The sequence below is a fragment of the Brachypodium distachyon genome, chromosome 1 (assembly GCF_000005505.3).
Source record: "Brachypodium distachyon strain Bd21 chromosome 1, Brachypodium_distachyon_v3.0, whole genome shotgun sequence".
Classification (NCBI taxonomy): Eukaryota; Viridiplantae; Streptophyta; class Magnoliopsida; order Poales; family Poaceae; genus Brachypodium; species Brachypodium distachyon.
This window is the reverse complement of record NC_016131.3, coordinates 6,109,236-6,122,895: the sequence shown is the minus strand read 5'-3', so window position 1 is coordinate 6,122,895 and position 13,660 is coordinate 6,109,236. Positions and strand designations below refer to the sequence as shown.

Here is a 13,660-nt window from a genome sequence, read left to right as displayed (position 1 = left end):
TTTTTGCTGATGTATCTCTAGAGGTATGTTGAAAAATCTTGTTTTATTATGTCAAATATCTGCTTAATCTTTTTAGTTCGGTAGGTTAAATATGAAGATATCCTTACAAACAAAAATGTAACTATATATTTACTATTATAAATTTTTGAGATGTTGCTTGTCTTCGTGCACCTAGAAACTGCTTGCAAATCATATTCATTGCTATATATATTCTATGTGGTAGATATTAATTAATATTTGGAACAAAGTTAATAAATAAGACCCAAATATTTAAAGAACTAATGTAATACAAAAGATAAAAATTACTTTAAAGACTTAGTTAATGGCGAAGTATCCGGTGAAAACCCTCATTCGGTGCAAACTTCATAAAAACCATGTTTAAAAGTTTCAATTTTTTTTACAAAAATACCATATGTTGGGAGTGTGATATTCTACAAACCTGTAAAATTTCAAGTTTAGAATCAAAAGCATTTGGAAGGAATTAAAAAGAGAAATTTACAATGAATAGTGTCAAACACTCAAAGATCACTATTCATGAAGAATTTGTTTTTTTTGCTATTACCAAATGAAATTGAGTTTGGACTTGAAATTTTACACATATTTCTAGCATCACTTTTCTAACATATGTGATTTTTTTGAACTTTTTTGGTGGAGTTTTCATAGTTTGCACCGAATGAGGGTTTTCACCTGATATTTCACCTTAGTTAATAGACTATATATGATTAGATGTTAAAAATGAATTGCAAAAAAGGCTAAACAAAATAAAATTATTAAATTATATTTTTGCATATATAGAAAATATTGAATGTTATTTGTTTCAGTTCTAGAATGAATAGGAGTTCGCCCTACCTAAAAAAATATTTGTCCTCCGCTCATGCCGGCGACCCGTCCCGGTTCTTGAGTGCCTTGGGCTCGGGGTGGACGGTTGGTTCCGCCTTGAGGAGGTCGTCGGAGATAATGGTGTCTGCGTCGTCGGCAACCTTGCACACGCAAGTCTCGGTGGGGTCCACCTTGCGGAGCTCGTCGCGGAGCTTCTCGTCGGTCGCCTCGAAGAGGGCGGTCAGTTGCGCCTTGGACGCTCGCAGGAGCGTCTCCGGCTGCCTCCGAGCCGACTTCACGCTCGCTGGTCTCGGCGGTGTCCGCCTTGGGGAGCTCCTTGCGGACCGCCTAGTCCATCTCATCGGGCGGGCGTAGGCGGTTGGGCTCGAACAGGTTTGGAACGGAATTGGAAAGTGGAAAATTGGGGGCACGGAGACAAAGGACAGGCCCTCGAGGTTATTCTGAATTGGGGAATATCGGCTGCTCCGGTTTTCAACGAAAACATTTTTTTCATTCTGTTTTTTCCTTTTATTTACTTTTATGTTTCATCTATTTTCAGGACTGGGCTACGTGACTCTTGTATGGCAGTTTACATATCCATATACTCCCTCCTTCTCATACTAAGGGCATGTACATTGGTTTAGACGGTGTCTGTAATACCACTCCATGTCATATGTAGACAATACTATGGACAACATATACAATAATTTGTATACAAGCTGTCTAATTTTTTTTTACTAAAATTATAGACAACATGCATATAATGGTAAATAGTTTGTCTATTGGCTGTCTATAAGATTGTCTATAAAACTAGACAGCTTACTCTCTCTCTCTCTCTCTCCATCCTCTCTCCTCCACCTCAGCAAAACCACCTCTTATAGACACCTGAAGACCTCCTATTGTACATGCCCTAAGAGACTCAAATTTGTCTAAATATGAAAGTATCTATATATTAAAAATACGTCTAGAATATTTCGACACTTAATATGGGACGGAGGGAGTACTTAACATGGCACTTAATATTCCGCTAGCCCAAGCAAGCGGCAACGCGCGAGGAAAACCAGATCTAAATAGCCATGTTCCCCTATCCTGGATCAAACAACAGTCGTGCTCCCTCCACCTCTCCTGATCAAACACATATTGATGGAAAAGGGTGATGACATGAAATCGAGAGGATGACCTAGTTAGATCCACAAATTACCAGCAGATAAGTTAGATCCACAAATTACCAGCAGATACAACGGGAAGTTAACAAAAGGAGAGGAAACCCTAGTTAGATCAAGAATTACCAGCCGATCAAGCCCGTAATTACAAGAAAATTAGTGGAGAAGAAGTTAGGTAGGAGGAGAACTTGGTTGGATACCAAGAAGATATCTTAGGCGAAGTTACCAAGTGTGCAAAATCAAACTGCTTCTTCATGCAAAAATGAGAAGAGAATTTGTCAATTGAAAATAAAACTGCCACTAATCCTTCATGCTCATACGAACACGGTGCTTGATTATATAATGCGTAAAGTACGGCACATATACCTTATGACAAATGTTGTCATACAATTGGACATTGTTGCCAAGGAGATGGACTGCGGACGGCTCCTCCTTCCGATTTCGCACTGGCTGCAAGGGGACTGCGGACGGCTCCTCCTTCTCTCCAAATGAACCCTAGGTGACTGGAATGGGGATTTTGGTAACAGAAGAGCGTGCACGGCTGCACGCTGTAGGCTGGTCATAGTAGAGAGTAACATAAAGTAGTAACATGCTTATGTTATTAGTCTAAGTTACTATCTTCATAGTGAAGAATAATTTATATGTAGTGTCATGCATTGTGTCATTTATTGTTTTGTAGAGTCATCTTGTTTTGATTTGTGTGATGTTATGTTAACATATCTAGTTAGCACATCCGTTTGTTTTTTCATTTATTGTCGTGCTATTGGGTTTGCCTAAAGATCCATGTCACCAAAATGACTACATGCATGTTAACACTATGATTAGTCGAAGGGACCCGCTGACACGAGATTGATTTCACGCGAAGATACATTTTGCTCTATTGCCGAAGCTTGTGTTGAGAAAGTGGAATTTTTGCTCGCAACAACTAGAAGTATTACCCTGGTTGGAGGAATCAAAAGCATTCACTAATCCCGCAGGTGCTTTGAACAGTAATGGCAATGGTAATCGCCAATCCTTCGATGAAACTCTTCTCTTCACTACTTAAACGGAGTACAACTTTCATTGTCCCTCAACCTCAAAGTTCAAACCGAGTAAGACTCATGACGATGCCATTTAAAGTGAAGGCTACTAGATGGTGCCGCCGTTGCAGCGGATGACCTGGGCATTGACCCACCCGCCAGCGTCACTAACCAGAAACCCAACCATCGGCGCGATGTCCTCAGGCATTCCCAGCCTCCCGAGAGGCGCCTCGGCGACGTACCTCGCGGCCTCCTCCTCCGACTTCCCGCCGTAGAACATGGGCGTGCCGGTCGACCCGGGCGCCACGGCGTTGGCCGTGATCCCCGTGCCCCGGAGCTCGCGCGCCAGGACCTTCGTCATGGTCTCCACGGCCGCCTTGCTCGCCGCGTACGCCGCGTAGCCCGGCCTGAGCGACCCGACACCCGACGACGAGAACGTCACGATCCGGCCGCGCCCGTGGCGCCGGGAGAGCCGGTTCGCGGCTTCCCGGAGGCACAGGAACGTGCCCCGCGCGTTCACGCCGAACGCCGCGTCGTAGGTGCGCTCGCTCGTGTCGGCGAGGGCCGGGTAGGAGTAGTCCAGCACGGCCGCCGTGGTCACCAGGATGTGGAGCTCGGCGCCGCCGAATGCCGCTGACGCCGCGTCGAAGAGCGCCTTCACTTGGATCGCGTCCGAGACGTCGCACTCCACCGCGACGGCCCGTGGTTGGTCGCTGTTGTTGGCGTGCTGGGCGTTGATGCTGGCCACGAGCTCACGCGCCGGCGTTGGGTCGCCGAAGTAGCCGACGGCGACGCGCGCGCCGAGGGAGGCCAGGTGCTTGGAGACGGCCGAGCCGATGCCGCCCGCGCCGCCCGTCACGATGGCCACGCGCCCGTCCAGCATGAACTGCGCGGTCACGCTCGCGGTGGCGTCGGAGCCGGCCATGTCCTGCGGGCGACAAGCTTGCAGAATGGTTACTACTGCTACTACAAGTCTACAACCTGGATGATAGCTTGATACGGTGTTGTGCTACTCAAGATGATATGGTGTGTCAATCAATGAATCAAAACCAGCAAGTGATAAGGAACAGTGGTCATGTAAATTGAATGCGAACGAGAGACACGAGCGAGAAATAAAAGGTTTACTTTTAGGCAGCCGTGCTTCTCGTTCGGAATAGCCTTGTGTGCGAAGTGCTCCTTGTGTGCGAAGTGCTCCTTTGAGTGCGGTCTAGATTAAGATGATGATGAAGAAACACTATCCGCATGCTCGGTTGCACGGGAAATTCATGAAACGCTCATTGAAAATGCAGTTTGAGCCTCGCAAAAAGGAAAAGAAAATGTAGTGCTGTCGAAGGGACTTCTTTTCATTCAGGAAAACTAGGACTACTTTTAAGTTTTAACCAAATGACAGACAGTGTAGGTCAATTAGATCTCCAGGTCTCGCACTCTCACTTTTTGTTTAGGTGCCAAAAAAGAGAGGAATTAGACCAACTGCAAAGGCTCAACCTGGAGTTGTTCATGCATGGAGTACCTTACATTCTTTCTTTGCAAGGCTCAACTGCAAATTATCCTCGTTTTCGAGGTTCAACTGCTACTACTGCAGTTCGAATGACACGCAAGTTTCATGGGTTCTTTTTACATTTCTGTGCTTCTGAGCATGAGGATATCGTCCCCTGTCCTTGGATCGTCTTCTGACTACCACCACACGCTCTTTGTGACTTTGTAACACAACGAATAGTTGATAATTTGAATAAGAATATGATTGAGAACTGAATACAAAGGTAGAGTAAAATAAGAATAATATTAATAATAAATAAATACTAATGAAATTAAATTAAATAAATGAATAATCTAATAATATAAAACCCATAATCAGCATGCAAGATCACATATGCATGAGGTCATATGATTTGTAACATGCAGACAAAGAATAGTCAAGGAAGCAGAAAAAAAAGTTGCAATGTTATCACTATAAATGTCATAGATACCATCATTGAATTACATGAACACTACTACAATGAAAGATGCCACGTTCGAATACAACCAAGATGGCACTAGTACCAAAAAGTCCCTCTCTTATTCATGCATGCACTCAAAAAGCTATAAAGAGATGCATCATGAAAAAAAAAAGATAAATAATACATGGGAGCACTGTTGGAGCCCGCCCTCTTGAACCGACTAGCATGCGAGTTTGGGCAAACCTTATAAAATTTCGGCCCAGCCCAACAGCACTCAAATCCTAGCCTTACCTCAGCCCATCAGGCCATCACGTACTGCCGCAAGCCGCCGCCGAGGGCCGATCGATACCAAGTTACCAACTCCCCCATCCCTTTCAAAAAAAAGTTACCAACTCCCGTCGTCCCGATCCCAACTCCCACGCCATCTCCCCCATCTCTCTCTGCCGAACCCGTTTCTTCCTTTCCCCATCGCCCGTGCGCCGCCACCCGCCGGCGGACAGCCCGTCGGCGGCGCATCCCCCCTCTCCTCCCTCTCCCTCTCCTCCCTCCTTCTCCACCGCGCCGAGGGCTGCCCTCATTCCCCTTCTCCTCCCCCCTCCCTCCTCCACCGAGGAGAGAATCGTTTGCACGAGCCACAGAACGGGCATCAGGCCTCGCGGGCATCCTACGGCCCAAAGGACAAGACAGGCCCAGTGGCCCAAGAAAATCATACGCCAGCAAGCATTAATGACGTAATAATCATATTCGGAAAGTCCGTAGGATTTAAGGCGAGATTTTCCCCATTCCTGTTCTTCTTCCTCCGAAACCCTAATCCCCAAATCGCCGAATCGAAACCCAGCCCGGCGGCGCGGAACCCACCCTTCCATCGACAGGCATGGCGATCGCTCGCACCGGCGTGTATGTGGACGACTACTTGGAGTGTGAGTTTGCTGGCTTTGATTTTGTTTTCTCCTCGTTCGACATGTTCTTAGACTATTTGCTCTTACCGTCTTCGCTTCGTGTCTCAGATTCGAGCACCCTGGCCGGCGATCTGCAGAGGATTCTCTCCACCATGCACGAGCTTGACGAGAGGGCTGATGGTGATGATTCTGTTACTCTTTTTTCTTTGGAAAATCCATTTCGATTAGGCTTTGTTTGGATGTAGGTATTGGAGACCTTGGTATTGAATTGGACTCAGTGCCAAATCCACTTTGGAATTGAAATGGATGTGAATACCAATGCTACCGTTTGGTTGTAGAGAAACTGCTAGTCCTGAAATCAAAAGAACCTACAATACCAATTTCTGTTTGGTTTGTCGTTGGTATTGAATTCAGTGGGCATGAATACCATTTCTCCATCCACTCACACGCTCGTTGACGGCGCCCTAATCCAGTGGCTCTTCCAACGCTTGAGGAAGTGGCGACGGCTGGCTGGAACTCACTGCCGCGGAATGAGGCGCTCGACGGCGGTGGGCGTGGCCGGAGCAGATCTTTGATGCAGAGCAGAAGCGGAACTGGCGGCGGCGGGCGGGAACTCGCTGCAGCGAGCCAGAGTGGCGGAGGCAGGCGGCGCAAGGCATTGGAGATCTATAGGTGCTCGTCGGCGGCGGCCGAGACCAGAGCAGTGCTTCGATGCGGGAATTGCTCGGGGCTCGCCGGGAGTCGGGGAGAGCACCGAAGAGCTCCTCTCGTTGTCGCAGAGCCGGTGGAGAAGGCGACAAGGCTTGGGGATGTCCGAGGTTGAGGATTGACTCGCGCAGCGGCCGGTCGGAGTTGAGGAAGATGAAGAAGAGGAGGGGGAGATGATACGGTCTAGATAACGTAGCCTGCGATGAACCGCCGCCGGCGGAGGTCGCCGGTGAACTCCGACGACAGTTGTGGTCGGCAGCCATCCTCCGACGGCGGCGGTGTTTGGTGCTGCTGTCGCCTTAGGAGAAGGGAAAGCTAATTCCACACAATACAGAGGGTCGGTATTGGAGAAGGCCTCTTTTAGTTGCAGTTCAATTCCACAGAATTCAGATGCCAATTCTAGTGTTCAATTCCAGTCACAACCAAACAGCAGAATTCAGGAATCTCAATTCCAATTCTTAATTCCAGGGCCGAATACATACATCCAAACGCAGTGTTAAGTGAATTTTGCACTTCTTCCATTTGCTTAGTATCTAGTTAATCTTTAATCATAATACTGAGATATAATACTGATGGTGATGATTTTGTTACTCTTTTTTCTTCAGAAAATCTATTTCGATAATGAATTTTGCACTTCTTCCATTTCCTTAGTATCTAGTCAACTTTTAATCGTTAATACTGAGATATAATGCCATGAGTGGTAGGATTAGTCTCCACTGGAAGACTAGCTGTGTTCTATATGATGGTGGGTGGTGCTTCTCAAGTTTATGTTATAATTATGTATCTATGTTTCTGTGATGCAGGCATTATGGGCCAGACAAAAGGACAGATCAAGCATCTCCTCGGAGTGCCATCCCACGGGGTTGACAGGCCAAACATGGTGGGCGATGATGAGGCTGCCTTGGAGAGGATGAAGAGGGATATTGAAAGTAGCCAGGACAATGCGTTAAGTCTCTGCACCGAAAAAGTTTTGCTCGCACGCCAAGCTTATGACCTGGTTCGGCTTCCTTCCCGTTTTCTTCTAAATAGTCATGTACCTTATTGAATTATGGTGATGTGCCTCTTTTTCCCGTTTAACCAGTGCATCTGTACATTAATTCCCGTTTGGTAGGTTTCTTCGCTACTATAGGATTGATATTACCCAATTGACTTGGTCATTTTGTTCGAGAGTCCAAACTTAGTACACAACAGTATGCATGTGACCTGGTTCTGCTTCATTCCTTCTGTTTCTTGTAGTCCTGTAACTTACACATGGCTCATTGGTATGTACCCCCCCCCCCCCCTGCCCCGGACAGAAAGTATTGACTAGTGCCACGATACAAAAATAATTGGTAGTTACATCAGTGTACTCTTTGGTTGCTTCTCCCTAGTTGACTTGATTGTTTTGTTCTAATGTCCAAACTTAGTACAACAGTATCCACTTGTAGAAATCAAACTAGACTACAGAATCAAGTATTTAGTGCCGGACAAACAGTTAAGTTATGTACTTTTGTCAGTCAACACAATCTCTCTTCTTAGAATTCGAATTTATTCAAAAAGAAATAAATTCTAACCAATCTAGAAATAAATTCATTTTTTAGTACTTGTCTGATATATTCAATATTAAGTTGTAACTATAATTATTTTGTGCATTATTGTGCAGATAGAGAGCCATATCAAACGCCTTGATGAAGACCTAGGCCAGTTTGCAGAAGATTTAAAGCAAGGTATAACTGGTGTATGGTAGCTTTTATTGTTGTGTAGGAACTAATCCCATAATCAAATATTCATCAAACAGAATATCGAATGCCGTTCTGGATCCTTCGCCAAATAGAATATTTATTGTCTTCTCTGTTCTCTGACTTGCAGAAGGAAAAATACCTCCAGATGAACCACATATCCTTCCTCCAATGCCAGTTGGTGGAAGGGATGACAAACGAAGGCATATTCTTGGTACTCCCCAAGCAACAAAGAAGTTCAGAGAGAGGGAATGGGAAAGGGGTATGGACTTTGACTTGATGCCCCCTCCAGGCAGCAGCAAGAAAACAGCTACATCAATGGATGCCGATCAAATGATTGATCCGAATGAACCAACATATTGTGTATGCCACCAGGTAAGCTTGGACGTAATATATTCCTGAAACTTGCATTGCATCAATGTCCATGTTTTCTTGAACTCCTAATTCTTATTGATATTTCAGGTTTCATATGGTGATATGATTGCTTGTGACAACGAGAATGTAAGTCATCTTAATTTGGAGCTTAGCTCCTGCGGTCAAAATTTCTAGTTTTTACCTTTCCAACTTATTCTGTTTCTTTCTGAACAATGGATGTATGCTCTGTGATGTTGTGGCTGGACTGTTGGTTGATGTCCTGTGACTTCTTATCATCGAGAATAAGGATTATGTGCTCACTGCTTTCCTCTTGTTAGTTATTACTAGGAGCTCTATTATAGCATTATTCTGTATATGCTTGCTTGCCTGCATATTCTAGAACTCGTCGAATTTCCAAATGTTGTAACCTGGAAATTACAAGTTGTTTACTATAGTGGTTATACTTGCAAAGGGAGCATTTCGGTTGGCCCTTATGGTGTTCCACTTGCCCCTCTCGAAATTGTAGGTTAAGTGATGACCTGCTCCTATGTAGTTAGTGTGATAGATAAATATATAATCCCTTAGGTACCCAGGTTCGGCACTAGCCTGCTAATACGTGTGTGCTGCTTGCCCTTTTCTTTTTGGAACTGCGTGTGCTTCTTGGCTAATTGACCGCTGTTGCCTCGCTCGTGGAGACCAACAGCTTCGCCTGCTCCCTACATATGTGATCCGAGGAGCCATGCGGTGCGACCATAGGGTCTCAAGGTTCTGACCCTATCAAACCCTCTGTTTAGCCAGACCAGGACTTTACCCCTCTTGGTGCCAACAATTAGGGTGGACATGTGGCCAAAGCGCACCGGCACACCTGCAAGCATAATAGAGATGCAATGTCCAAATATTTAATGCGGCTTACCTTCCTATGTAAGTACCCTGCTCTATTAGTTTCATTGATTATCACTAAAAACTCCCTTGCGACGAACGAATATCAGCTCGAATTAAAATGCCCCTAATAGTTCCTACTCCCTCCGATTCATAAAAAGTGTCGCCAATTTTGTACTAAGTTAGTACAAATTTTGTACTAAGTGGGCGACACTTTTTATGGATCGGAGGGAGTATATCACAATCCTTCAAATTGACGCTGAACCTATCCGGTGCATCCTCTCCTTAATTTCTATCTGACTGATTACATGTTTTAGTGTGGGGCTCCAAAAGTTGATGATTCATTGGATACTCCTCTCCCAGGAAGAAACAGAGCAATGATTAGCTGTTCGTACAACAGAGAAAGAAAACCTACGCAAACAACCAAAATTAAACTGAAGGCATATGGTTAACATTAGCACAATGTCGTGCATTGCTATGGACTAAAAAAAATACACTACATATTTATAAATAATATCATCTACTCCCTCTGATCCATAATACAAAGTTGTACTAAATCAGCGACACTTATTATGGATCGGAGGGAGTATTATCTTAGGTCACGTAATTCATATTTGTTCTTATCTCGTTGATTTGAGCCAGACCAACAAGTGATGCAGACTGAAGGAGGGACGGACTGTGCCACCAATTGTTTATAGGAGTAAAGATAAAGAAATCATGGTTGTATTCCAACATACATGGTGTCACTCCTTGTGATCATGTGCAAACCTCTATGCTAGGAACAACAATTGTTGAAGACGAGAGCATGAGATATGTTCTCGATAAAAAGAGCATTAGATAAGAGGCACGATTGGAGTCCTACATAGTATCTCAATTCTCACACTATCATGTTTGAATTATCGATGTTTGTCATTTGACGTATAAATTTTGGGCTTGTCATACATATAAAAGTCATCTACCTCTGCTGAGTGCTACTGCTAACCTTTTTTATGTTTGCCCAACAGTGTGAAGGAGGAGAATGGTTCCACTATTCGTGTGTTGGTCTGACACCAGAAACGAGATTCAAAGGGAAATGGTTTTGCCCAACTTGCAGGAATCTTCAGTGAGAGGTTCTCCTAAGTTGGTAACTGGTAAGAGGCTACATACCAATTTTGCTTTCTAGATATCTGAGTTTACCTTATCAAACAAACCCCTAAAACCAGCTCATCTTCCTATATAAATGTAAATTTGTATAATCCTGTTCTAGTGAGTAGTAACTGCATTAATTGGTCTCCACTCTCTGGTATTTCCTTTCGTGACAATAAATGAATGATTACTTGTACTGCACACTTTTGTCCTTTGAAAGCCTTGCGTTTTCAGTTTTTTTTTCTTTTCATTTTGCATATAGTATGTGGTGAGTATAGGAGCGCCAAAATGGGATCTCGCGTTTTATAGAAATAAATAGAAAAAAGGGTCATAGAACAGAACAAATCACCCAATGGTGTACTGACTAGAGAACTTATTCAGAGAAAAATATAGCGTGCATGGTATATTGGTGTATCAAGTCACTGTAATCTCACATCCAATCCTTTTACCATGCCCATCTAATCTAATAAAATCAAACTGGAAGTCAATACATTATAATGAATCAGTTCCCGATTTCGGGGCTGGTCAGCGAGTTTCCTGCCCACGTAGTATCCTGGTTTACTCTCCCTTATTTCCCTCGATCTTGTCTGTTGTCAATGGTTCGAAAGACTTCTGTATTTCCGTTGTGTTTTCATAATGGAAAGGGGAGAGATCCTGGGTTGAAATAAATATATTAGTAAATAGTAATGAATCATTGCATGCACATGTCTGAACCCTCTTGTTATGTCAATGTCATGATTCTGGGATTGTTTTAAGTGTTTTTCTCTCTCCTAACTAGCTCATGTTTGCCCAACAGTGTTATGGCAACAAATGGCTCCAATGATCACAAGGGGGATGGTTTTACCCCATCATGCAGGATTCTTCAGCATGAAGTTCCTGAAGTTTGTGATAGGATACCAAATGGTTACATGGTGCTACTTAAAAAAACATTCTGGCTTTTTCCTTCAACTCGAATTGCTTATCAGCTGTGTTTGTACTGGAAACTGGGGAGAACATAACGGTTCCGCAAACGGTGGAAACTCTTGTAGTTATGACATGTTTTGTTATGTTGTGTTTCTTCCTTGCCGCTGCATTTACTTGTATGTTGACGCTTGTTGTGTCTGAATTTTATTGTGTGCTGGGAACCTAGCATCCATTTAATTTGAGCGTGATGTTAATCTCGTTGCTGTTGGCCATTGTCGCAATGTTGCTCATAGGATTCTAGTGTTGAGCTAACAATATCTGGAGGCGCAGTGCCATTACATTGAGGAACTATAGTAGCTCGGTTTGCAAACCAAATTAGTATTTCCCTTCACATGTACAGTAGTAGAGTAGTATTTTCTTCCTGGCTAACAATATCTGCAAACGCTTGTGCATATGGGTAATCATCTTCCATCAGCCTATGTAATATGTATCTACAAGTTTGGGTTACGAAGGTGTTGAGCACCATGCCATGTGCTTCCAGGTGCAAGCACCACGGGTTCCAGCATTGCAGGCCCGATGCACACGTAGGCGAATTTCCCGTACCACTCGTAGTTTGATCCTGGGCTGAAGACGTACAGCTCCTCGAACCCTCTCCTGCTCAAACAAATCGAGTTCCTCCTGCCCTGCGTATATATGCATCCCACAAGAATTCAGTTCAGCTTTCGTATTCGATTCGTTCCTGCTTATCTCAATTCGTCGCAGTTTTGATCAAAATCCATTGGCTTACCCTGTCGATGACGGTGAAATCTCTGGGCGCGTGGCTGTAGACCCGGCACAGCTCATCCGTGAGGTGCTTGTAGTCGTCCTCCTCCTCGCCGTCCGGATCCTGCGCCGGCGACGCGCGGCGGGCCACGCCGCCGCCGCCGGAGATGAGGTTGTCGAGCCAGTTCATCTTCCGGGCCGTGGCCCCAGGCCGCGTGCTGTAGTAGTCCGGGGGAAGGATGCTGAACTCGGACAGCAGGGGCTCCCTGCTGCGGTAGTCCGACCCCTGGAGCCCCACGGCGTAGGTGGCGTCCGGCGTGCTCACGCGCAGGTGGTTCGCCACGGCGCCCGTCACCGCCATCGGGTTCGGGGACGCGCTCGGGTTCGTCACCGTGAACTCCGACGCCAGCGCCTCCGGCCGCAGCGTCACGACGCACCTCGCCTCCGCCCCGCCGCGGCTCCCGGGCTCGGCGGACACCAGCTCCACCTCGATGGACCCCGTGGGGCCTCCCCTCACGTCCCGCAGCGACCACGCCCCGCCCGGCGACCACCACGACGAAGACCCCGGCCGCGCGTCGTCGTTCTCGGCTCCGGCGACGGCGTCGACGCGCGTGCAGCGGAAGTCCATGGAGACGCCGCCGCGGATGACGGCGCGGCCGCCGGGGCCCTCGCCGACGGTGGTGTGGAGCACCTCCGTGGAGGCGCCGTGCCACATGGCCGGCTTGTAGGAGGTGACGAGCCCGCTGGGGAGCAGCAGGTGCGCCGCGCTGCCGTTGCGCACCGCCATCTTCACCGCGCAGCTGTCGCCCACGGCCTCAAAGGTCACGCCGTGGCCGCCGAACTCGGCGGCCAGGTACTCTGCGTTGGGAGGAGGGAAGGGCGACGCCGCTGCCGTGGTCGGCGCCAGTGCGTGCACTGGAGGAGGTGCTGCGCCCGCGAGCCGCGCCCTCCGGCTGCCATTGGCAACGCCGCTGAGCTTGGAGAAGGCCGCGTGCTTCCGTGAGCTCGGGAGAGGAGATGGAGTGGCGTGGCCATGGGGAGTGGCGGCAGTTGGAGCGCGGAAAGCCATGGCCGCAGTTCTGGCGACTGGCCCTGCACTGCAGCAGCCTTATCTGCACCAGGAAATCGTTCTCGCCAGCTTTCGGCAGGAATATCTTTCTGATAGGCTGATAATGCACTCTTTATGGCATTACCATTTCCACCCTTTTTCAGCATTTGTTCTCACTCTTAAAATACTCACCAGTCACCAACCATTTACCTAAGGTTGCCGCCATCATCTGCTGATCCTACGGCCCATGACCTTCAGCTCCTCCTCGCTGACCGAGGTCGCTGCCACCATCCACTGCTCCTTCAGCAGTTCAGCTCACGACCTTC

At 46.5% G+C, this 13,660-nt stretch overlaps 3 protein-coding genes across 4 annotated transcripts; 1 reads left to right on the top strand and 2 right to left on the bottom strand.

The window, feature by feature from the left end:
• Positions 1-2,927: 2,927 nt before the first annotated feature.
• Positions 2,928-4,143, bottom strand: LOC100826080 (NADPH-dependent aldehyde reductase-like protein, chloroplastic). Its single transcript, XM_003559375.2, has 2 exons — positions 4,127-4,143; positions 2,928-3,929 (listed from the first exon to the last, which is right to left on the bottom strand). Exon 2 carries the CDS (start codon positions 3,924-3,926, stop codon positions 3,111-3,113), a length of 816 nt encoding a protein of 271 aa, XP_003559423.1. The 5' UTR covers positions 3,927-3,929; positions 4,127-4,143; the 3' UTR covers positions 2,928-3,110.
• Positions 4,144-5,541: 1,398 nt separating this feature from the next.
• LOC100824236 (PHD finger protein ING2) lies at positions 5,542-11,760 on the top strand. Of its 2 annotated transcripts, XM_003559589.4 has the most exons (8): positions 5,587-5,858; positions 5,946-6,017; positions 7,349-7,542; positions 8,188-8,251; positions 8,394-8,638; positions 8,726-8,764; positions 10,501-10,626; positions 11,418-11,760. In XM_003559589.4, exons 1-7 carry the CDS (start codon positions 5,813-5,815, stop codon positions 10,600-10,602), a joined length of 762 nt encoding a protein of 253 aa, XP_003559637.1. In that variant the 5' UTR covers positions 5,587-5,812; the 3' UTR covers positions 10,603-10,626; positions 11,418-11,760. The 2 variants fall into 2 exon arrangements, with proteins under 2 accessions (XP_010229954.1, XP_003559637.1); XM_010231652.3 differs by having other exon boundaries at positions 5,542-6,017.
• An 83-nt stretch (positions 11,761-11,843) lies between these two features.
• Positions 11,844-13,487, bottom strand: LOC100821757 (protein NDH-DEPENDENT CYCLIC ELECTRON FLOW 5). Its single transcript, XM_003559583.4, has 2 exons — positions 12,312-13,487; positions 11,844-12,207 (listed from the first exon to the last, which is right to left on the bottom strand). The coding sequence occupies exons 1-2, from the start codon at positions 13,353-13,355 to the stop codon at positions 12,016-12,018; spliced, it is 1,236 nt and encodes a 411-aa protein (XP_003559631.1). The 5' UTR covers positions 13,356-13,487; the 3' UTR covers positions 11,844-12,015.
• Positions 13,488-13,660: the final 173 nt, after the last annotated feature.

Coding starts and splice junctions, on each gene's coding strand:
- LOC100824236 (XM_010231652.3), top strand. CDS start 5,813: ATGGCGATCGCTCGCACCGGCGTGTATGTGGACGACTACTTGGAGTGT. Junction 7,543..8,187: donor CACGCCAAGCTTATGACCTG/GTTCGGCTTCCT, acceptor ATTATTGTGCAG/ATAGAGAGCCATATCAAACG. Junction 8,252..8,393: donor TGCAGAAGATTTAAAGCAAG/GTATAACTGGTG, acceptor TCTGACTTGCAG/AAGGAAAAATACCTCCAGAT.
- LOC100821757 (XM_003559583.4), bottom strand. CDS start 13,355: ATGGCTTTCCGCGCTCCAACTGCCGCCACTCCCCATGGCCACGCCACT. Junction 12,208..12,311: donor ATTTCACCGTCATCGACAGG/GTAAGCCAATGG, acceptor ATATATACGCAG/GGCAGGAGGAACTCGATTTG.
- LOC100826080 (XM_003559375.2), bottom strand. CDS start 3,926: ATGGCCGGCTCCGACGCCACCGCGAGCGTGACCGCGCAGTTCATGCTG.